General features: G+C 46.9%; 1 protein-coding gene across 5 annotated transcripts in view; it reads right to left on the bottom strand.

The window, feature by feature from the left end:
* GDPD5 (glycerophosphodiester phosphodiesterase domain containing 5) overlaps positions 1 to 24856 on the bottom strand; it is a 340687-nt gene that overhangs the window by 208514 nt on the left and 107317 nt on the right. For 4 of the 5 annotated variants that reach the window (XM_038387649.2, XM_038387648.2, XM_043504050.1 and 1 more), the window contains one exon: positions 16447 to 16621. In XM_038387649.2, the coding sequence (XP_038243577.1) occupies positions 16447 to 16563 (117 nt within the window). In that variant the 5' untranslated portion in view covers positions 16564 to 16621. Of the gene's footprint in view, positions 1 to 16446; positions 16622 to 18290; positions 18398 to 24856 lie in introns of those variants that run through there. The other variant, XM_043504052.1, reaches the window with a different exon arrangement.

Below are 24856 nucleotides of genomic sequence, written 5' to 3'. Positions count from 1 at the left end.
ATGAATTTTAAACTTATGATTTTTGTGGCCCGGCTCATGATGATGTTTTTACAGATTGGGGTTGGTAATATAGGAATTCTTCCTTTCTAAAGACCTGAGATGGTCTTCCCCATCTCTGACATCTAGGATTAAACAGACTATTATGTCTACATGACAGTGCAACTCAGACTGAGCCTCAGGAACTGCAAGTGACTCTTTAATGTGTCTCCTGCTGCTCTTTGCAGCATATGATATTAAAACACGGTGTGGTTTAATTAACAACCAATCAGGACGCTTTTACTATGTTATTAACTAATTGTAGTTTATAAAATAATACGGGTTAGTCATTTTGCTGTGAGAATTTTTATACAGTAAATGAAACATCGAATTCACACTACTGTGGCTTTTTGGGGGAATGTTGATCACTAATTTGGCACCTAAACCACCGAGGTCTGACTATCACTGCTATCTGACTTAGATCACACTGCTCAGGCCACATACTGGGCCAGATATAACTGAACAAGCTATATGAAGTGCTTCAATATAAAACAAGTTGTTTAACACACAAAGTTCCACAATCAACCATTAAGTCAACTGAGCATAGTCCCAAGTTCTCTGCACAGCTCTATGCTTTAAGGTATAACAGAAATAGCCATCAAAAGCATCTCTGCAAGGGCACCACCCTTCAACGGAAGAGTTGCGTCATCATAAGTCATCCCAGTTCTGCCTTAAAAAGCACAAGAGAGGGATGAAAGAATGAAGAGCGCTCTTCTAGGATGGGGAAATGTGTTCTGGAGTAACCACTCCTCCCTCAAGAAGGAGGCTATGGCACTGATTCTCTAGCAACTCCGTCACTCTGCAGAGAAAGAAAAAGTCTACTAGTCAGCTCCCTGCTCCCTCAGCCCCCATCCTGCCACAAAGGGTGTAATGAACTCGTGGGCACTTCAGTAAGGGAAGCAAAGTCAATCTGTGCATTGGTGGGAAGTTCCCATTTATTTAAGATGAGACAATCTGGTTTCCTGTTCTAATTTCTGCTACTAGGACTCACCAGTTTTTCCAACCTATGTTATCATTAGAATGAAGATAGCTTGAAGAGGAGGAGGGGACACGTTCCAGACACTGTATAGTCCCTTTCCCCCTTGTTTTTGCACATTCTTGGGAAGTGCAGATTTCTTTAATTGAACCATAGCAAAAGTTCCCTTCTTGCAGTTCTGAAGGTAGCACAGGCCTCTTCTCTCACACGGCACAAGACCAATGGTTTTGATTGCTCGGTTGCTAGCATTTGCACTAATGCTAAGGCACATGGAATCACCCATTATAGAACCAAAGCGCTTCAGTTCAAGCCACTGCCTTAGTCTCCCCTTACATTATTTATGCCTCTGCGTGTACCGTCGCAGCAGTGTACAAACTTTTCCAGTTGCACCTACCTCCATGACTTGTCATCTGAAGGAATCCCTTACTTCTGTGCTGCAGCGGGGGCTGCTGGCCAGGGCAGTTGTGTTCTGAGTGGCATGGATCCTGCTCCTGACCCGCTCTGCAATACCCACTCTATTTTTATCATGCTCCGCTATTATTGCAGCTGGTCCTGCATGACCCTTGGGATCCCAGTTGTTTCATTGCCCCCCCCCCAGGAAACTCTTGCGCCCCCCTCCAGTTTGCACACCACTGTACCATCAGACACACAGTAACATGACTGGAGGTTTGGAGCTGTTCTGTTGTGTAATGGGTTTGTGTCAGCAGAGGCTTTACTGATTAGCCACCGCTTAGAACAGAGCAAGACCTACAGTGCAGGCTGCAGGGGGAGGAAGGAGGGGAAAACCATCGAGAAGGACTATCGCAGGGGTGTAGCCACGGATGGGCTGCGGCCCCCGCCACGTAGCCTCCCAGGCCCACGCCCTGGCCCCAGCCCCGCTCAGCGCTCCAGCCGGGCAGCAGGGGCTGGGCCCGCTCTGCCCTCCTGCCTGGCACTCCTGCCAAGGAGCAGGGTCGGGGCATGGCCCTCTCCGGCACTTGCCCAAAAGCCCCTGCGTCCCAACCCCGCTCCCCGGCTGGAGTATTGGGCACGTGGAGCAGGTAGGGCCGCGGGGCCACCCATTTTCCCAGGGTCCACCCGATTGGCCAGGGCCCCTGGGCATGGCCCATTGGCTAATCCACCACTGGAAGGAGGGCGAGCAGGCGGCCCAGGGATGGCAGAGGAGATCCTCAAAAAAGGTTGGCCTGCTGCCTCAGAGAGCCAGGCCCAGCGTGGGGCGGTGGGACAGGGAGGGGTGCTGGGCATAGGCACCAAGTTTCTAATCTGCTGGGGGGTGCTCCCCCCAGCTCTGCCCTTCCCCCACCCACACTCCACCCCTTCCCCCAATACCCCACCCCTGCCCTGCTTCTTCCCACGCCCGTCCTGCCCCATCCCTCCCTTCCCGCCCATTTCCACCCCCTCTCGAGCGCACTGCGCCCTCGCACCCAGCGCCTCCTGATGCCCCGAAACAGCTGATCCGTGGCAGGCGGGAGGCGTGGGGAAGGAGCGGGAGGTGCTGATCGCTGGGCCCATTGGCAGGAAGGAGACGCTGATGGGGGGCTGCCGGTGGGTGCTCAGTACCCACCATTTTTTCCCTGTGGTTGCTCCAGCCCCAGAGCATCCATGGAGTTGGCGCCTATGGTGCTGGGAGCCATGCATGCTAGAGAGCAGCATCTCCTCCTGGAGCTGGGTGCGCGCCGTGGCCCTGGGGGGCCCCTGGTCAGAGCATCCATCACCTCCCGCAAGGCTGGCTGGCAGCAGGCCCCCTATCCCTCCTGCTCCCCTTCCTCCATCCCTCTACCATTGCCCACCCACCAAAGTCAGGGCCCACCAAATGTTCCATCCTGGCTACATCACTGGAATATCCTGCCACAAAAGTTATGAATAGTAGCTGATCAATAAAGTACCTAAAATGGGTTTGCATTACAACAAAAATATACCACAGGGAATTATACTTCACTCATAAGGTAACAGACCAGATCTAATAAGGTATTTTCTGTTCTAAACTCCAAGGGTAGGATTCCATGAAAATAATCCGATACAAAAGCATTTACAGCTTGAAACATCTCAATTGGGATTCAAAGAAAAGAATGTCTTAAGTATAGACAAAAGAAACGACCACTACTTAGTTGCACCTTAGATGGCTAAATAAATGTTATATATTACATACATACATTACATACATATATATTACATACATACATACACACACGTTTCCACCACCTTTTTTGGAGCGGTTGAGGGGCGCGCTATATTGTCACTGATCCCGGATCTCCATTCTATCACTGTTTTTAAAATTACACTTCCCCACATTACCCAGGAGGGAAAGAATCTGCATCCCCATTCAACAGCACTGGAAATCAGTTTCCACATTGCTAAGGCAAATTACAGGATTATATTTTGAAAGCGTCCTATTAATGTAATAGGTGATATAACAGTTTTATTAAAGTGTTAAATACTAGAGCACAGCAGGAAAGATTGGGTTTGGCTGGAATTCGAGAACACAGCAACCCCGTTTTTTTAGTCAAGCACCTGTCAGGAACGGTCCAGTTCAGGGGTGGCCAACCTGAGCCTGAGAAGGATCCAGAATTTACCAATGTACATTGCCAAAGAGCCACAGTAATATGTCAGCAGCCCCCCCCCCAGCTTCCCCCCACCTCCACTCCCAGTGCCTCCCACCCACCAGCAGCCCCACCGATCAGCGCCTCCCCCTCCCTCCCCACATCTCCTGATCAGCTGTTTTGTGGTGCAGGAGGCTCTGTGGGGGGGTGGGAGGAGCAAGGGCATTGCAGGCTCAGAGGAGGGGGTGGGAAGGAGTGGGGGCAGGGCCTGTGGCAGAGCCAGGGGTTGAGCAGTGAGCACCCCCCAGCACATTGGAAAGTTGGCGCCTGTAGCTCCAGCCCCGGAGTCTGTATAAGGAGCCACAGGTAGGCCACCCCTTTTGCTTTACATCCAGCCTTGAGCATCAAGCAGGGGGCCTCATTCTAGAGGGCAAAGGAGCCATTTACAAACCTAATTCCCTTCTCATTTTATATATTCAGAAGAAGGCGTCTATACCATCTCCAGGTTTTCCTCCCCACCTCCCCAGAGACTCCAGCTCCTTTTTCTATTGGTACACCTTGCAGAGCTGACACCTAGTAGCCACTGAGTCGCCAGTTGCTCACTGATTATTCTGTAGGGTTATAGTAAAGCCCTACCCCAAGGAGCAACAGAGTCTACGGACCCCACAAACAAGTGCATGGGTGTAGGAGCCAAGAAATCCTGCAGTGAACTCCCAGGTCTGCTGCCAATTTGCCGCATGGCCTTGCACACTTCACAGCCTTTTGCACCTTACGGAACCCCCTCCATATGTCTAACAGGGTAATACCTCCATCACAGGTGCATTGTGGGGATTAGCTATTTGTACTGCTTTGAAGAGCTACACACATGCTAAATATTAAACAGTTTCCTTTTAACTTGCAGCAAACAGCAACCTGGGATTTTGATAGCAACCCCTGATTAACACAGTCAAGAAACTTGATTTAATTGTCTCATTACAGACTGTTAATTCCAGCCTCCCAGTTCTCTTTTATGCAGACAAGGCCCAGATACACCTTGAGCCTGCCAGCACAGAGGTTTCCGTTTTCAAAGATCCAATGTACTCTGGGGGACTTGTTTAGTTCAAATAGGAATCGGGATTCACAGGACGGCTAATGAGTTACCAACATTCAATAAGCAGGTACTGTAATGCTGACCCCCACATCTCTGGTTACACTTCAAAGCAAGGTAGTACAAAGAGCTGGTTCAGGGGCCGCAGAAGAGAGAGCAGCCTCTGTTACCCATTGAAAGGCTATACCAGCAAGTGACCTATTGCAAGGAGGGGGAAAGGGGACAGACTGGAGCCACATAAATTGCACTCTGATAACGATGACAGAATGAAGCATTAGAAATAGAGCTTGGAGGAAGTGTAGTCCAGTGGTTAGAAGCAAAACAGCCCAGCAGTTAGGACTCCAGGGTTTTTATTTCTGGCTCTGTTACTTAATCTGAACTCAGGAAAGTCACTTAGTACATCTTTCTGCCTCCTTTTCCTCCCCATTTGTAAACTTGGGGGGTGGGGGGAAATCCCTCCCGGTGTCACAGGGGGCTTTGGTGGGGTTGGATTGCTTTGAGATCTTTGAATGCTAAATAATGCTAAATAATCACAGAGCACTAGGAATTACCGGTTTCAGAGTAGCAGCCGTGTTAGTCTGTATTCGCAAAAAGAAAAGGAGGACTTGTGGCACCTTAGAGACTAACAAATTTATTTGAGCATAAGCTTTTGTGAGCTACAGCTCACTTCCATTACTGATAACGTACGAACCGATACTCCTCATTCATCTAAATGCCATCCAGGTTTGGGAGGCAATTTGCAGCATTACCCAGTCACCCACAGATCAGTAGACAATCAAAACATCATTGACTAGAACTAACTTAAGATCCAGCACTAAACAACTAAGTGGACTAGGAATCTCAGTGGCCTCAGCCACTGTACCCCAATGGGGTCCCAGAACAGCAGAGCCAACTAGGGTTGCCAACTTTCTATGTGCAGGAAACCGAACACCCTTGCCCCACCCCTTTCCCAAGGCCACGCCCCCACTCACTCCATCCCTCTCCCCCATCCTTGCTCACTCACTCATTTTCACCAGGCTGGGGCAGGGGGTTGCAGGGTGGGGGGAGGTGAGGGCTCCGGCTGGGGGTGCAGGCTCTGGGGTGGGGCTGGAGATGAGGGGTTTGGGGTGCAGGAGAGAGCTCAGGCTGGGGCAAGGGGTCAGGGTCTGGGAGGGGGCTCCAGACTAAGGCAGGGGGTTGGGATGTGTGAGGGGGTACAGGTTCTGGGTTAGAGGTGTGGCCATAAATGAGGGGTTCAGGGTGTGGGATTGGGATCTGGGATGTGACAGGGGGTTGGGGGAGCAGGGGTGAGGGCTCTGGCTGCGGGTACAGGCTCTGGGGTGGAGCCAGAGATGAGGGATTTGAGGTTCAGAAGAGGGCTCCGGGCTGAGGCAGGGGGTTGTGGAGTGGGAGGGGGTATGGGATCTGGGTTAGGGAGTGCAGGCTCCAGGGTAGGGCCAGAAATGAGGGGTTCAGGGTGCACAAGAGGGATCCTAGCTGCAGCAGGGGGTTGGGATGCGAGGGTGGGTGAGGGCTCCAACTGGGGGTGCGAGCTCTAGGGTGAGGCCAGGGCTTGAGGTGCAGAGGGAGCTCTGGGCTGGGGTGGGGGTAGGGGGTGCAGGAGGGAGTGTGGGCAGCCCAGTGTGGGAAGCTGCCGGCATCTCCCTCTGGCTCCTAAGTGGAGGCTCGACCATATGGCTCTCCATGCTGCCCACACCTGCTCCTGGCCAATGGGAGCAGCTGAGCTGGTGCTGAGGGCAGGGGCAGCGTTCAGAGCCCCTGTGGCCATCCCTCCATCTAGGAGGCAGAGGGAGATGCCCGCAGCTTCCCAAGAGTTGCACAGAGCCAGATAGGGAGCCTCCCCGCACCACCAACTGGACTTTTAAAAGCCCAGCCAGTGGTGCTGACCGCAGCCGCCAGGGTCCCTTTTTGATGGGTACTCAGGTTGGAAACCAGACACCGGCAACCTAGAGCCAAGCCACCTTCCCTCTCTTCACCCCATTTTTGCAGATACCTTAGACTCTTTTCATGACAATCAGCAGTGGTAGAAGCAGGGAAGCACAGTGCTGTCAGGAAATCCTCAACGGCGTTAAGAAGCACTTGTCACAGAAGTTAATCCAGACGTAGGCTTTGCTTGGCAGTGGTGCCCGGTGTTGACAGGGATCCAGTGGAATTGTTATCAAAGGGCTCCAGATAAAGAAGGGATTATGATGTCTGTTGGAAATGCTGTTTGGAGAATGGCATTTTGCTATCCAAGACGTTGGGTCCACTCTTCTGTCCCTGGCTGGCTGAGTGAAGTTCTTGTGGCATCTCCTCTGAACCCTGAAGAGGCAAAACCTATGTTCTCTCTTGAGCCCGTTCTCTCAATGCCAACATCCTATTCTGAGGAGAGGCAGTGCTACCTAGCGGTTAGAGCACAGGACTCTGTGTCAAGGCCCTTGGGCTCCGTTCCCCATGCTGCCACTGATTCACCTTACAACAGCTTGACTTCTGTGCCTCACTTTGCCCAGCTGTGAGGAGGCCTCCCTCACAAATGGTACTCAGACTTGTTTATAACTCCTCCAAAGGCCCCTGGAGAACAGCATGCTGGGAGTGAAGCTATTGCATTCACTCCAACCGACATAAAAAGTGCCACTAAAAACCATAGTCAATACCAGCCCGCAAATAAAGACGTTCAGAATCGGGTTTAGCCCTCAAGTTTGGTGGTGCCGATACTATCTCATTGCACTCTTAGAAACAGTATGTTGTTAGGGGAGAGCTGGAGAGATGGGGAAGAGGTTGGGCTTTTTCCCCAGGTCTTCTGGAATGGGCTCTGGCACATGGTACTAAGATTAAGCTGTTCATTGGCTTCTCCACACCCAGCACTTGGGAGTCACTTCAGCTGAAGCAAACTCATCAGGTTCATGAGTAGATGTGGACTGTATGCCTACTAAGGGTTGTATCAGGTTTGATCAGCAAAGCTTCATAGTGAGTTTCAATGTCTCCATGTAAAGGTATCAAAAAACATTAAAAGGGGCCACTTCTTAGACAGGAGCACCATGGTCCTGGCTAGAGGACTTTGAAAGCAATCTCTCTGTAATGGCCTGGTTAGCAGACAGGTCCCGACTGCCTTCTTTTGGATGAAATGTCAGACTTCCTTAACCTGCATGATCCATCCTAGTGCAGCAGCACCATGGTCCCTGGATAGAACTGGCTGGTTACATGGTACTGGCTCTCCTTATACCCAACTGCTTCTTTGTTGCAAACTACCTAATGGTCTGTAAAAGCAACTTGAAATGAGGTCAAAGAAGCCCTTAGCTACTTCTTGTAAAGGTTGTTTCTATATAAAGAAGAAACTGGTCAATAGCAATGGCTCACTAGACCTGGAGCTGGCAGATACCAGAGGGAAAAGTCCCAGGAAGAGAAGAATGAGGCAGCCAGGCAAAAGGACCAGGAGCAAGCAAGTGTGCTTGGGGAAAAGAGGCTGTCACTATCTAGTGGAGAAGCAGAGAGAAACCGAAGAACACAATACTCAGAAGGGCAAGAAAAAGATCAACTTTTATCCAAAAAAGGATACCACCACTTACTGCATGCTAGACAATAGTTACCAGACATTGCCTCTGCATGCAAGCAGTGATGGTAGTTGCCATATGAATGTGATCAGTGACAAACAGGAGAAGTAGTTTCTCTGATGACTAATGGGTGCGGAGGTGGCAAAACAAACAGTCTCTAGTCCATGCTGTGGAGGTGTTGATAATCCCAGCTCTACTGAATGGCCACAGTGAACAAGCCAAAACACTGCTGGTACATCAAATGGAGATTGTACTGTAATTCAAGTGGGAGAGGTCTACGTGTTTGAATTAGAAGGGCCAGAGATTTATTCCTGCTATAGGCCATAAAAAGAGACGTACAATTAGAACATGTAAAACAGCTGATCAGTTAAGTACTTTGCAGCCACAAGATCATTATGCTCTCAGTTATTCCTGACAAGGTCCAGGATTCACAGCACAGAGCAAGGCTGATTCACCAAGTAAACTGTATGCAAGGGATTTAAACCACAAAATGTACTAGAGGCATCGGGACAAAAATAGTTCGTAAGCAGGGGAAACTACATAAGGGCAGACACAGATTTACATGTCTGTAATTAATGTCTCCGTGTTATGACAGCTAAACTAAAGAATGTATCCCGTGCTGGAGCACAGAAGCAAATTAGGCTATTATTAAATTGGACTCACAGCAATTAAAATTTTTAAACAACAAAAATTATCATTCCTATCTCCAGCCTGAAACTTATGGTCATAAAATAAAAAAAATTGAGTCAGTCTCCAATTTAAAGCCAGAAGGGAAATCCAATCCCAGTGAGATACAGCTCTACACAATTTCATTCTTTTAAGCTCCAATTTCCCGATCTTTGTGGATTTTCATTGATTCCAAGGCCAGAATGGACCATTGTAATCATCTAGTCTGATTTTCTGTATAGCACAGGCTATAGAACTTCTCCAAAATAATTTCTAGAGCAGATCTTTTAGAAAAACATTCAATCTTGATTTAAAAATTGCCAGTAATGAAGAATCCACCATGATCCTTGGTAAATTGAATAAATGAGTAAGGCTACAATTAGTTATGGAGGTCACGGCAGGCACAGATTCCGTGACTTTACTGGACCTCTGTAACTTCTTTGGCTTCATTGTCAGCGGCTGAAGTTGGGGCTGGAGGAGGAATTGTGCACACCCCTGCCCCGCAGCTGGGGCTGGAGCCATGACTGTGCGCCCCCACCCCGCAGCCAGGGCCACGTACCCCTGCCCCTTGGTGAGGACTGCATCTGGGGCCATGTGCCCCTACCCCGCAGCTTGCAGCGAGGGTTGCAGCGGGAGCCGAGCACCTCCCTGACAGCTTCCCAGGGCTGCGTGTGTGTGCGCGTGCACGTGCGCGCCCGTGTCTGGAGTTGGAGCCAGGACTGCGGGGCCCTGCCCTGCAGCTGCAGCCAGCTGCAGAGCAGGAGCTGTACGCCTCCCCCGCCCAAGTGGCTGCGTGCCCCAGCTGAGGCTGTGGACACTGGAGCCGAGGCTGTGCCCCCCCGCCCCATGGCAGAGGACTTGGCCTATCAGTCCCTTCCAGCTGTCATTCTACCCTTCTTTCTCTACCCACCACTACCACCACCTTGTCCTGCCCCTGGTTATTTTTAGTGAAGTCACAGACAGGTACAGGCTGCTGTGAATTTTTGTGTATTGCTGTGATGTTTAGATGTTGCTTGTAATTAATAGAATTGGGAGCACTGGCTGTTGGGAGTCTGAAAGGACAGGAAACAGAAAGGAGGGGGAGAGGAGTTGAAGAGGCTGAGTGAGAGCTACTGAGGGTGCAGCAGCAGCTTGGAAAAGAGGTTTCCACTTTAAAAAATAAAGTCCCGTTGAAGTTCGTTAGTACCTTGCCTGGCTACTACAACAATTGCCCATGACCTCTCAATGACTTTTACTAAAAGTAACCATGACAAAATCTTAGCCTTACCAATGAGTAATGAGTCTCACAGTTAAAAATGTATGCCTTATTTACAGGCTGAATTTCTCTAGATCCAATGGCTGGAAGTTGAAACATGTTATACCTTTCTTCACTAGACTGAAGAACAGATTATAAAATATTTGTTTCCCACATAGATACTCAGACTAATCAAGTCATCCCAACCCTCTCTGCGCTAAGCTAAATAGATCGAGGTCCTTGAGTCTATCACTATAAGGCATGTTTTCTAATCCTTTAACCATTTTTGTTGCTTTTCTCTGAACCCTCTCCCATTTATCAACATCCTTCTTGAATTGCAGACACTAGAACTGGACATAGTATTTTAGCAGCAGTCACACTAGTGCCAAATAGATGGAAAATAAACCTCTACACTCCTACTCAAGATTCTTGTGTATGCATCCCAGGGCCACATTAGCCACAGCACCATGGTGGGAGTTCATCTTTAGTTACTTACCCACCATGACCCCCAAATCTTTTTCAGAGTCACTGCTTCCCAGGATGGCGTTCCCCATTCTTTAAGTAAGGCCTATATTCTTTGTTCGTATATGTACACATTTAACATTTAGCCACATTAAAATTTGTGCCCAGTTTACCAAACAATCCAGGTTGCATCCTCCAGGTCTGAGTGGGGCTAGCGCTGGGGCTGGAGGAGAGCCGGGGCTGGGAGGTGGGCCTAAATGTTAAGTGGGTGAGCCACGGCCCACCCAGGCCACCCATAGCTACACCCCTAGTTTTACCTCTAGTTTTCAAATCTCAAAAGTTTCAGTTGGTGTTTGAGTGGCAATTTAGAGGATTTGCCTCCCCCACCACCCAAGAAGCTGGTTCCCAAAATCCATTCAATATTTTAAAATTACTGAGATGCAACCAACCTATAAAACAGCTTGTTTAGTTTTGCTCAATGGATTGACAAGAAATTACTGATTACATTTTGATTTTGTGGACTTCTCCAAACAAAAATTCCTCTCCCAAGGGTGAGATTTGAGGCACTCAAATGCTACGCTTACAGGAGCATCATAACCACATTAGTGTGAACAGAACAGACTCTGAACACGTTTGTCTTCTTGTACATGCTCATTGCCCTTGGACAACAGCAAAAGAGCACTGATTTCTAATGTACGGCAGAGTGAGATGCCTGCCTTACACCCGTGTAAAAAGAGAATCAAACCCCCTAATCCCATATTTCATCCCCAATGGATTTTAAAAGACTGAAGCTGCAGCAGAATCTGAACTACAGCACTGCCAGTGAATGCTGCTGTAATACTGTAATACCCTGTATCAGGTCAGTTAAGGTAAAAGCCTGTGAGCTACACATCTAGACTACCGCATGTATATACTGCAATTAGAAAGGCTGCTCCCTAGGTGTTTCATTGCTAGGAATCCATCAACTGGAGAGTTTTGTCTGGTGACTACCTACGGAAATTGCTATTTCTGCATTAGATCTTTCAAAGCACAAATGGCAACTATATGCCAAACACAGTTTATTCTGGTCCCTCATGCCTCTAGAGCTGCAAATCATATGCTGGTGCAGGATGTCTCATTAAGATGAAGCAATGATCTAATCAGAACTTACTTATTCGAGTACCTTCTGACAAAGCTGTCACTAAATCATTTGTTTTATGCCAACTAGGATACTTGCAGGAATAATGCGAGAACACAAGCAAAATTGTTTCCTTTTTATGAAGACTCCAATAAATATTTTAAAAGCATGAAAGGCAATCTCGCCCATAGGTTAGGAAAACCACACTTAATAGAAAAGGAGCTGCAAGCCTTGCAGCTGCTACTCATCCGTCAAAATTAATACAAAAAGGAAATCAAAACATGCAAGAAGCGTGTGGCCTTTTATCCTTCAAAAGGTTATAGAAGGGTAAGAGACAATTACAGTTACATGCCGCTCTCTAACAAAAATGTAAAATGCAAGCTTACAATTAAAATTCTCATTTTCATTTAAATCTTCCACACAGCAGGAAGTCTGAGCTGCATTTTTATAAGTTGCAAGTGGGGAGAGGAGAAGTGACTTTAAAACCTTGGCATTTCACTAGGAACTTGATCTACATGGATTTCACTGGAGATCTCCAAGTTTCTGTATCCACACCAGCCAAGCAGGCTGCATTTGACAATGGCGCTCCCTCCCACAACTGCTGTTGAAAGCTGTTTTTCTGCTTGTCTGCACAGGGTAAGCAGAATTCAACAAGCCATGGTGGTTTTAGAGTACAACAAAGGGTCAAGCGCACCTTGCTATGGTGACTAATAAGCTCATGGTCCATATCGATATGGCTACCGTTTAATCACAGCCAAAAGGTGGACGCAGTGGGTAATCTGATTCCGATTGTCGAACGCTGCTCTCTGTGAGCTTGGGCAGAGCTTAGCAATATGCCAAACACCACACAATAATTTATAATGAAAACAGGGGAAGTCCTAAGGGTAGCTAAGGATGTAGCAGCAGCCAGCAGCCGCCATCTCCTTGCAACTACAGGGCAAAGACAGAACCGCACCAACTACAGATTTTCACAGAGGGCAAGCCGTAGCAAACAATTTTTACTCATCAGGCAATAAGGATACCTGCACAAACAAATGTCACGGTTGGATGCACATCGTTTTGAGATGATTAACATATGTACATTGCTATCCTTAATTAAGTGCAAGGTTTTGGAATCCTGGCTAGTTGCCAAAAATGCCCATGGAGTCAAGAAGTCTGGGCACCCAGAAGATCAAATCAATAATTAATAGCTTCCTTAAAGAGTTCACCATGCTAGGACATCTGCTTAGCTCTGGATCACCATCATCTTCGTAGCAAATGGCAAAGCAATAGCCACCATTTGAGATTTGGTTCACATCTATCCACCTGCACAAAATTTCAGTGACCAAATAGATTTAGTGCAAATTCACTCATTACATAGTATGTTTAAACATTCAGGGACAGGTTCTCCTACCCTTACTCAGTGTCAGTAACATCTTACTCCTCAGGTGGTGCAATTAAAGATGGAGGAGCTACTTGCAGAGTAAGGTACTAGCATGGAAAAAAAAAAACATTCTAAAAGCTTCAGGCAGCAGATCTACTTCTTCCAAATTATTTCTGTATTCCTGATACTTGAGCGCTATCTGACAGCAACTTGGCATGCTGTGACATACGGGATGCCTATGTCCCTCCACCCTCTGGTGAAAGGTAAACCAAACAGATAAAGGTACCCACTACTTTCACTACCACAACCTGAAGGAGGTTTCTTTTTGCTAACATGATGGAGACATCTCTTTTTGGAGCTGAAAATCAAAAGATTCCAATCTAGCTCTGCTTATGCACACTCACTGGCAGCTACATCCGTTCTCTGCGCCACATGGATGCACTATGGCAGGAAAAGGAATGAAAGTTGAGGAAGAGTGCACAGACAACAGAGGATGCAAGAACAAAACCTAGGAAAAAAATACTCAAGAACTAAATCAAAACCAGGGAGGTACACTACCTCTACTTTTTTTTATTTTTAAGTGATGTGACAATGTTTCATTCTAGACATTAACATCTGTATATTTGTTTTCTTCTATAATAGTACAGGGTTTTCAGGAAGACTACAAATAAGGCCTCTTAGAATCTCAATTTAGTCTGGCCCTACCTAACTTTGTTTAACTCACTAACACTTTCCCTTCTTGCTTGCTACTTCAAGCTCTGAAGCTCTGTATGGACAAGCAGAGCAAAATTAGCGGAACCATGCAATGCAGTTAAGGTTGCCAACTCCTCTCTCACCTCTTGGAGAGCTGATGCCCACATGGGAGGACATAAAAAGTCCAATGCAAAGAGCTTTACACAATGTATTAATTTCTTTAGTACAACTGTAGATTCATGATTTAATCTTGTGGATGACAATTTACGGCAACAAAACCAAGATTAGTGCAAGACGAGGCATGTTTCACTTGAAAATTAAGGCTGCACATACCCCCTGGGCCTCACTCTTGAACAGTACTCTTACGACCAATCTTTAGCTAGTAAATTTCATGTTCTGGCTAGTAGATTTCTTTATTTTTAAAGCCCTTCTTAAAGGGTGCGAACAGCTAACCTAACTCTACTGCGCCACTGGACACAATTCAGCATCTTGGCAAAGGTCTTTTAGTGCAGTGAAGTAATTCTACTTACCACTGTATTTCTCAACATTCTGACCCAGTTTCCTGGTCATGTTTTAAATGCTTTTTACAACAGTTGCTACAGCAAAACTCTGAGCATTGAGAAACAAACTAGATCTTCTAGAGGGGAGGAGTTTTGCATATCAGTATGTTCAAACCTTTTTTTAAGTGTAGATTTCTTTTTAAAGAGTATGCATTAGAAACTGTATAATGTTGAAAGGAGAGAAGCAACAGTAATTGATCTAAGGAGTAAGACATATTTAGTGCTGTCCACGGGCTTGGAATAAAGAGACATTTGTAACGTACGAGCATTCAGACTTTTCACAGATCTTGCTGCAAGTGGATTTAGTGCTCATGAAGGTGCCACATGGACAGTTCTAGAAATGTTCTTTATCCATAAAACAGGTGCAGCATTAGCAGCAGTATAAGCTTCACCATATACCTCTGCAAAAATACCTAAACTCTGCCCTAGTAGGGATGGAAATGCCCTCTGTAAGAAGGAAATAGTCTGGTTTCCATAGCCTGTTCAGTCCCAGCTAGTGCTCACTCTTCTGCTTTCCTCCAAGTACAATGAAACCACTCAACACACCATCTGCAACCTAAATGCAGAAACTCAGCCCTTCTCAAACCCCACTCCACTGAATCTCAACCCTTCCATCCGGAGCCCCCCTGCACTCAGACTACCCCCCATTGAGCTCCTTGCACTCAACCCCCCACCCCAGAACCACCCTGAGCCCCCACATCCGAACCCCCATGCCACTGAACCCCAACTAGCTGCACCCAGACCCCTCTGCTGAGCCCCAACTACTTTCACCTGGAAGCCCCTGCAGAGTTCCACTGCTCCTGGACTCCCCTTCCCCCAACAAGCCTCTATGTATCCAGATCCCTCCCCACACCTAGGACCCCCCCCCTCCACTGAGTTGACTTCACCCAGATTGTCCCACACAGAACCCTCTCACCCCACATCTGGATCCCCCCCTCACTGAGACCCTCCACACTTGATCCTGCCTGCCCCACACCTAGTGCGCCTGGCGCAGAGGGCAGTGCCCTAGCGTGTTTCTGGGGCAGGCCCCAGCCCAGGTCTTGTGCTGCGTCAGGGTCGGGTGCAGCCTCACCACTGAGTCCGTCCCAGGGGTGGGGAGCCTGCAGGGTGATCTCCCACCTCCGTACCGCCAATGGCCTATCCTCCCCACTGCCCTGCTAGAGCCTTTGCATTTATTTATTGACAAATAAAACTTGCAGAATTATGCAGATTTTTAAAATATTGGGCACGGAATTTTTAATGTTTTGGTGCAGAATGCCCTCAGGAGAAAGAGATGAAGTGACTGTTCCAAGGTCACCCAGTAGGCCAGAGGTAGAGTTGGGAACAGAGCCCAGGTCCCCTCAAGTCCCAGTCCGGTGCTCTGCCCACTATGCCACACTGCTTTGAAGAGGAACCAGGCTGCAGTACTGCAGCTTGATTAGTTGCCTCAGCCCCAACAGTGGCTATGCCAGTGGTCCCCTACCTTTCTGTGGGAATAGCACATTCCTATTCCCAGAAGACTGTGGCGGGCGCCAGACACCCCCGCCGCCGAAATGCCGCCAAGAAATGGCAACGCTTCTCGGCGGCACTTCGGCGGGCAGTTCTCCGGCGGCCGCACGGTGTCCTGCAGGCACACACAACTGCCCTGGCAGGCACCATTGCACCCCTGGGCACCACGTTGGGGACCCCTGGGCTATGCCATCATAATTGCTTCACCAGGGAGGTAACATCTGCCAGCCAGGAAGCCATAGGCTCTTAAACAGACCAAATTAAACAAAGGAGAGAGAACTGAAGTCGTCTCATACATGCAATGGGCAGACCAGAGATATTAAAATGAGAGGTTGTGACACAAGCTGACAAGGGCCGGTAATTCACAAGCCTGAAGGCTGAGAACAGGGATACATGCATCCTCTTCTGCCACAGCAACAAAGGGTCAGGAACGCTCATGGTTTGAGTTAAAAACACACGCCATCTTTACCTCAAAGAAATCCCCAGGACTCTGGGGCCCGTAATTTCTATCCCTCACTTCAGTAACATATAAAGCAGCCAGGCTGCATAGAACCAGAGCTATTGAGAGCACTTTTTAAAGCTGAAGCCTGATTTCACATTCAAGGCCAGCCTTCAGGTTCTCCATACCTGGCTATATGTTCAAAAAATTAACACGAACACGGGATGCATATGGAGGAGACACCTGGTTACCAACCTTTGTGGTGTCATCATGTGACCGCTGGTACCGTTTCCAACGGCAGCCATAGATCCCAGTCAGGCATGACAAACATAACTGCGGCTCATAGTACTGGAGTGGTTGGTGTTTAACCATGCTCTTTCCAGCTCTTCAGGAGCACGCTATCAGAAATCCATCAGATCTTGGGAGCACCCTGAAAAGAGAGAAGAGAGGGAAGCTGTGAAATCTGAGATCCTTTAAAATGGATGGAAATGATGGAAGCAAAACGTGGTTCATAGTTAGAACTGGAGAATGGCCCTCAGGACTCCTGGGCAGTATTCCCAGGATTTGGGCAAATTGTCCAACTCAATTAAAGTTTATATTTGAAAAACATCTACTTGTTGTGCTGGCACAACACTGAATGATGTTTACTTTTTGCACTAATCACAGCCTGGACAATTAAATCTCTTTGCTTTTAAATACTAAGGACCAGATCCTCAGCTGGTACAAGTCTAAATCACACGAGTGAAAATGAAACTACGCTGATTTACCACAGCTGAGGATCTGGCCTTAAGTATTTAATGGTGTCTGGAAAGCAAGCCAAGTTTGGGTTTCAAGCCGTCTCTTGCTTCCTACACTGGTGAATCAGAGAGGCAGCATTCTCAGGAGCGCATTGCATGTCCCTCCCAATCCAGTCTAACCAGTGCTTTGAATTGTCCTGCAGCTGGCCGACCGGCCGTTCCCATTACACAGACATGCATTCTCTCCCCCAAAAGAGTTCACGCATTAAGCACACAAAGTGTTGCCTATACTCAACTGCCATTACCATGACACACTTAAAGGGCTAGTTTTCCCTGTCCCTTCTAGCCCCCTCCACCTGTACACTCCCCCCCACACACACACAGGGGAACTCAGTCATGATGTTCTGCAGAGTTCCAGTGCATACCTTGAGAAAACATTCTGTAACTAATGACACTGATTCTATGCCATGTATGTCACAAAGCTACTGTTTATATTTAGACGCTTGCTTTCGTCTCAGCGGAGATCTGTAGCCAACATCCTTAGTGATCCAATGGATTTTACTATTAAAAATCACCATTAGCAAAAGGAAACCTAAGATTTATTGCCTGCACAACTGACACTTATGCTTGGAAATCTGGTATACTGTACACAACTACTGTTTGGTAGTAGGACTTGTGGTGCTCTCCATTCCCTTCCTAGACCCTGTACCAATACCCCTCACCCGTGTTTTATATTTTCTACATGGACAGTAAATCTTTATGCAAGGCCAACAGATCCCAGTCATTGGTGGGCAGGATCGAACCTGGGACCTTAGCTTAGCGTATGAGCGTCTGCTGCATGAGCTAAAAGCCACATGGCGCATAGCTGAGGGTGTAGCAAACAATCTCTAGATCAATGGTCCCCAAACTTTTCAGGGTCATGCCCCCTTTATCTCTGTGTACACACACACACACACACACACACACACACCCCAAGCCCATACCAGGAACAGAACCTCAGTCCCCGGGGAGGGGGAGGGGATGTTTACAGGGGCAAGGGGTCTGAGATGAGGGGGCAGGACTGAAGCAGAGCCAGGTCTCAGCTGCAGTCAGGGTTGAGGCTGGGGGCCAGGCCGGGCGAGGAGCAAGGCTAGGTGGTGCTCCCTCCCCATCCCACATTGGGGCCCAAGCCCCACCACACACACACACACACACACACACACACACACACACACCCCCCTACCCCTGAATGTTCCTCTGTGCTCCCCTAAGGGAGGCATGCCGCTCAGCTTGGGGACCTGTGCTCTAGATGATCTAGGTGCCACCAGAGGGGACAGAGTGCCAGACCAAGCAGGCATGGGTTACATCTAGAGAGGTCCACACCACATAACTGCCGTGCTTCCTTTCACCCTGGATTCCACGTGTTCAGTTCTGGATATTTCCAGTCGAGGGTCCAGTGTTTGGCACCTCCACCAGTATTGGAGACAGCAGGATTCTAAGAACGTAATAACGGCCATATTGGGTCAGACCAAAGGTCCATCTAGCCCAGTATCCTGTCTTCCGACAGTGGCCAATGCCAGGTGCCCCAGAGGGAATGAACAGAACCAAGCAACCCATCCCCCGTCACCCATTTTCAGCTTCTGGCAAACAGAAGATAGGGATATCATCTCTGTCCATCCTCACTAATAGTGACTGACATACCTATCCTCCATGAACTTATCTGGTTCTATTTTGAACCCTGTTATAGTCTTGGTGTTCACAACATTGTCTGGCAAGGAGCTCCAAAGGTTGATTGTGCGCTTGTGTAAAAAAATACTTCCTTTTGTTTTAAACCTGATGCCTATTAAGAACTAGGGATCACACAATGAAATTTGTGTTATGAGAAGGAGTAAACAGTTCCTTTGTTCACATTCTCCACACCAGTCATGATTTTATAGACCTCTATCATATCCCCTCTTAGTCGTCTCTTTTCCAAGCTGAAAAGACCCAATTGTATTAATCTCTCATCATATGGAAGCCGTTCCCTACCCCTAATCATTTTTGTTGCCCTTTCCTGAACCTTTTCCAATTCCAATATATCTTTTTTGAGATGAGGCAACCACATCTGCATGCAATATTCAAGATGTGGGCCTACCATGGATTTGTATAGAGGTGATATATTTTCTATTATCATCTATCCCTTTCTTAATGATTCCCAACATTCTGTTCACTTCTTTGACTGCTGCTGCACATTGAGTGGATGATTTCAGAGAACTATCCACAATGACTACAACATCTTTCTTGAGTGGGAACAGCTAATTTAGACCATCATTTTATATGTATAGTTGGGATTACATTTTCCAATGTGCATTACTCTGCATTTATTGACTATCGTCTGCCATTTTGTTGCCCATTCACCCAGTTTTGTGAGATCCTTTGGAGCTCTTTGCAGTCTGCTTGGGACTTAACTATCATGAGCACTTTTGTATCATCTGCAAATTTTGCCACCTCACTATCTACCCCTTTTTCCAAATCATTTATGAATATGTTGAATAGCACTGGTTCCAGTACAGACCCCAGGGGACACCACTATTTACCTCTCTTCATTCTGAAAACTGACCATTTATTCCTACCCTTTGTTTCCTATCTTTTAGCCAGTTATCAATCCATGAGAGGACCTTCCCTCTTATCCCATGACAGCTTATTTTGCTTAAGAGCCTTTGGTGAGCGACCTTGTCAAAGGCAGTCTGAAAATGTAAGTACACTATATCCACTGGATCCCCCTTGTCCACATGCTTGCACGGAGATAAAGATGGCACAGAGAGAACAGGATGATGATTTTTTTTTTAAAATTAAAGTCAGGCTAATCCTAGGTTGGGGAAAATTAGCCCCGTCCATGGACTACACACCGTGCCAGACAGCCAGGGTTTCAAGCCCGCCAGACTTTAGACAGACAGTGAACAGACAGCATATTAGTATAGTCCACTTCAGCATTGCACCATTCAGCACTCCCTCTTCTTTCACACACCTGGCATCTCAATCCTTGTATTAAAGCTCTCTGTACAGGTCCCAGCAGCTGTTTATCACCATAATCCAGGCAGATGACACAGGAACTAGCAGAAGCTGCCACTTCAGCAAAAATAATGGTCTACCCACACCAGATTGCCAGAGGTCTTTCTATGTCCCCAGGGATAGGGCACAGAGTCAAGACTATTTCAGACTGGACACAAGGGCTATTTCTTGGCCATTTGTCACCATCTCTCACAATCACTGCTGTGCTTTCTATCATGTGGCCTCCAAGCCTGGTTTTGGACTCTGTGAGCTCATCCACAAGCTCACCTCCTTTGGCCAAATTCAACCCTTTCTTACAGACCGCCTCCGGCTGATGTTGTTTTGGCTACAAGCTGCCTGTTCTTCCTCTAAATGTCTCTCTGCTCGTCTGCCTGCCCTGAAACAAGAGCTTCCTTGAGAAGGGACTGGCCCTTCTGAAAGGTTTAGAGCATACCTAGCATGCTGCGGGCAGGCACTCCCATACATTTGACACCAAGAGGCCCCAGACTAAGATCAAGGCCCCATAGCATTAGATGCCATTCAAGACACACACAAAATACATGATCTTTGCCCCCAGAGAGCTTGCAATCCAAGACAAGTGACATGTGCAGGGCCATGAGTAGCGCAAGCTGGAAAATAATTTCCATTTGGTGAAACAGGGAGGTTTCAGAAATTGTTTTCATTCTGATGCAGAACAAAAAGGAGACCTTTCAGAATTTCACAAAAACCGGGGCACCCTCTCCCTCCAGCTGAGCCCCCCATTAAAAATAGCCTTGTGGCTAGGGCACTCACCCGCCATGTGGGAGATACAAGTTCAAGTGACTGCTCCAAAGCAGGCAGGACTTGAACCTGAGGGTTTCACGTCCCAGGTGCGTGCTCTAGCCATGAGGCTATTCTGGGGTGGGGACTTTCTTGCTCATAGTGGCATTTTCTGACAGGACGACACTTCACCAAAAAAATTCCCAGAGCAAAATATGCATGCACACAGGCTTTATATACATTTCCATTATAGGAACATATTGTCTCAGGAACTCCTCCCTCCCCCTTAAGAGGCCGTTCTCAAACAATGGAGACTGGTACATGCTGGGATAGGTCTTAGGGACTTTTAGGACCTGGTTCCATGAAGTGCTTTGAAGTCAGTAGTTATCAGTAAGGCTACGATTTTATCACAGAGGTAGTGGAAGTCATGGAATCTGTGACTTCCGAAGACCTCCGTGACTTCAGCCTGCTGGCGCAGGGAGCTGCAGGGTCCTGCCACCATCTGGGGTGGCCAGGAGCTGCAGGGTACCCGTGCAAAAAGAAAGCAGCAGGGTCCCGCAGGCAGCAGGGGGACCCTGGAGCTCCTTGCAGCTCCAGCCTGCCACAGGCACGGGGACCCCACAGCTCAGAGCCATGGGTTAGAGGAACCCTGGAGCTCCAAGCCCCCGAGTGGTGGAGGTCCCCAGAGCTCCCAACCAGTCCCCCACAGCTGCCTACAGGCTCCCCATTTTGTGATAGATATTTTTTAGTAAAAGTCAGGGACAGGTCACGGGCTTCCATGAATTTTTCTTTATTACCCATGATCTGTCCATGATTATTATTAAAAATATCCATGACAATATATTTGCCTTAGTTATTAGAGGTTCATAGTCAAGCTGGAAGTGCAGATCAAGTGGGGTCCCTCAGGGATTGGTCCTGGGTCTGGTGCTGTTCAATATCTTCATTCATGATTTAGATAATTGCATAGAGAGTACACTTATTAAATTTGCGAACAATACCAAGCTGGGAGAGGTTGCAAGTGTTTGGAGGATAGGATTAAAATTCAAAAGGATCTGGACAAACTGGAGAAATGATCTGAAGTAAATAGGATGAAATTCAATAAGGACAAATGCAAAGTACTCCACTTAGGAAGGAACAATCAGTTGCACACTTACAAAATGGGAAATGACTGCCTAAGAAGGAGTACTGCGGAAAGGGATCTGGGTGGGTCATAGTGGATCACAAGTTAAATGAGTCAGTGTAACACTGTTTGGGGGTGGGGGGGGAGGGAATGAACATCGTTCTGGGCTGTATTAGCAGGCGTGTTGTAAGCAAGACAAGAAGCAATTCTTCAACTCTAGTTCACGCTGATTAGGCCTCAACTGGAGTATTGTGTCCAGTTCTGGGCGCCCCATTAGAGGAAAGATGTGAACAAATTGGAGAAAGTTCAGAAGAAAGCAACAAAAGTGATTAAAGGTTTTGGAAACATGAACTATGAGGAAAGATTGAAAAAATTGGGTTTGTTTAGTCTGGAGAAGAGAAGCCTAAGGGCGGGAAATAGCAGTTTTCAAGTACATAAAAGGTTGTTACAAGGAGGAGAATGAAAAATTATCTCGCTAACCTCTGAGGATAGGAGAAGAAGCAATGGGCTTAAATTGCAGCAACGGTGGTTTAGGTTGGACATTAGGAAAAACTTCCTGTCAGTGTCGTTAAGCACTGGAATAAATTGCCCATGGAGGCTGTGGATTTCTGTCATTGGAGGTTTTTAAGAACAGGTTAGACAAACACTGGTCAGAAATGGTCTAGCTATTACATAGTCCTACTCTGAGTGCAGGGGACTAGACTAGATGACCTACAGAGGTCCCTGCCCGTCCTAGACTTCTATGATTCTATGATGTTAGTCACATCAGTTTATGCACTAGTGGAAGGCACTCATACTGCGGCGATGAGCTGGGTATAAGAGCCTATCTAGAACAATAGCCCATTCATCCCACTTCCCCCACCCACTCGCCAACTAGCTATGCATTGTACATGACCACCTGCTACTAGTAACAGGGTCCAAGACCGTGTCTCACCAGGATTCAGGACCACTGATATCTTGAAGCAAGTTGCACATCATGAGATTGTCCATGGTTTACATGTTCTGAAACAGCACCTTATTAATTCCTATTCAAGCACATCCCTAAGCGCAAGAGAAGATACAATTGCAAAATGCCTTAAATGCCCCACCTCAGTAACAGCACCCTCTGATCCAGCCACAAAGGTTCAATAGCACCCTGCAATTTTGCCTGAAGATTCTTTCCCCTTGATGGAAAAATCCCAACTCCCTCGTGTAGTAATATGCAAAGTGAGAAGGGGGAGCTGTCCTGATGACAGGAATTCAACTGAATTCTCAAGCACAGCAGAACAAGAGTCCACAATCTACAACCCTTGTAATTTAACACGCAGTGAGAGGTGCTTCTTTCTGCAACGAACATACAGATAACATCAGTACTGGGCAAATTAGCTGAAACAATAGTAAAGAATAAAATTGTCAGACACAGAAGAACAAATTGTTGGGCAAAAGTCAACATGGTTTCTGTAAAGGGAAATCATGACTTACTAATCTATTAGAGTTCTCAACAAACATGTGGACAAGGGGAATCCAGTGGACATAGTGTACTTGGATTTTCAGAAAGCCTTTGACATGGACCCTCACCAAAGGCTCTTATGCTCAAGATAGTTAAGACCAAAGATGACTGTGAAGAACTTCAAAAAGGTCTCACAAAACTAAGTGATCGGGCAACAAAATGGCAAATGTAATTTAATGTGGATAAATGTAAAGTAATGCACATTGGAAAAAATAACCCCAGCCATACATACAATATGATGGGGGCTAATTTAGCTACAACTAATCAGGAAAGAGATCTTGGAGTCATCGTGGATAGTTCTCTGAAGACGTTCATGCAGTGCGCAGCGGCAGTCAAAAAAGCGAACAGGATGTTAGGAATCATTTAAAAAGGGCTAGAGAATAAAATGGAGAATATCTTATTGCTCTTATGTAAATCCATGGTACGCCCACATCTTGAATACTGCATACAGATGTGGTCTCCTCATCTCAAACAAGATATACTGGAATTAGAAAAGGTTCAGAGAAGGGCAACTAAAATTATTAGGGATTTGGAATGGGTCCCATATGAGGAGAGATTAAAGAGACTAGGACTTTTCAGCTTGGAAAAGAGGAGACTAAGGGGGGATATGATAGAGGTATATAAAATCATGAATGGTGTGGACAAAGTGAATAAGGAAAAAAGTTATTTACTTGTTCCCATAATATAAGAACTAGGGGCCACCAAATGAAATTAATGGACAGCAGGTTTAAAACAAATAAAAGGAAGTTCTTCTTCACACAGCACACAGTCAACCTGTGGAACTCCTTGTCTGAGGAGGTTGTGAAGGCTAGGACTATAACAGGGTTTAAAAGAGAACTAGATAAATTCATGGAGGTTAAGTCCATTAATGGCTATTAGCCAGGATGGGTAAGGAATGGTGTCCCTAGCCTCTGTTTGTTAGAGGGTGGGGATGGATGGCAGGATCATTGATCATTACCTGTTAGGCTCACTCCCTCTGGAGTACCTGGCATTGGCCACTGTCAGCAGACAGGATACTGGGCTAGATGGACCTTTGGTCTGACCCAGTATGGCCATTCTTATGTTCTTCTGTTATGTTCTTATATCTTGACTGTGTTCTTCACAGTCTTATACATTTTTTCTTTCCTAGACAATTAAAACCCAAGACTGCTGCCCCCCCACAAATTTCTGTTGCACTAATGTTGATTTAAAGCTACACAAGGGACTCAAATATTACATTTGAACTAGTGATGGGCCTCAACTGCAAAATGTAAGCATGCCCAAGGCTTCAGAATATTAGGGGCCATTTGCAAAACTTAGATCTGGATTTAAAGCACACACCTAGACAACTTTTGAGTGATGCATAATAGATTACCTCTTATCCTTTGCTCTGTATTGAAAGCTACGTTAAATCGGGTGTTAAACTACCAATCCAGTGGTGGATGGCGAACCAACGTTCTTCCCTTATACGACATAGTTCAGGCCTTTTTCAAAAGAAGTTTAGCCTCTAGTCTTTGAGACTGCAAAGAAAACACATTCAGCCTGTTGGAGCGTACACTCATGTCTGCCCAG

This window comes from Dermochelys coriacea, chromosome 1 (genome assembly GCF_009764565.3).
Source record: "Dermochelys coriacea isolate rDerCor1 chromosome 1, rDerCor1.pri.v4, whole genome shotgun sequence".
Lineage (NCBI taxonomy): Eukaryota > Metazoa > Chordata > Testudines > Dermochelyidae > Dermochelys > Dermochelys coriacea.
Note: the sequence above shows the minus strand (reverse complement) of the source record. Positions and strands in the feature narration are given on the sequence as shown.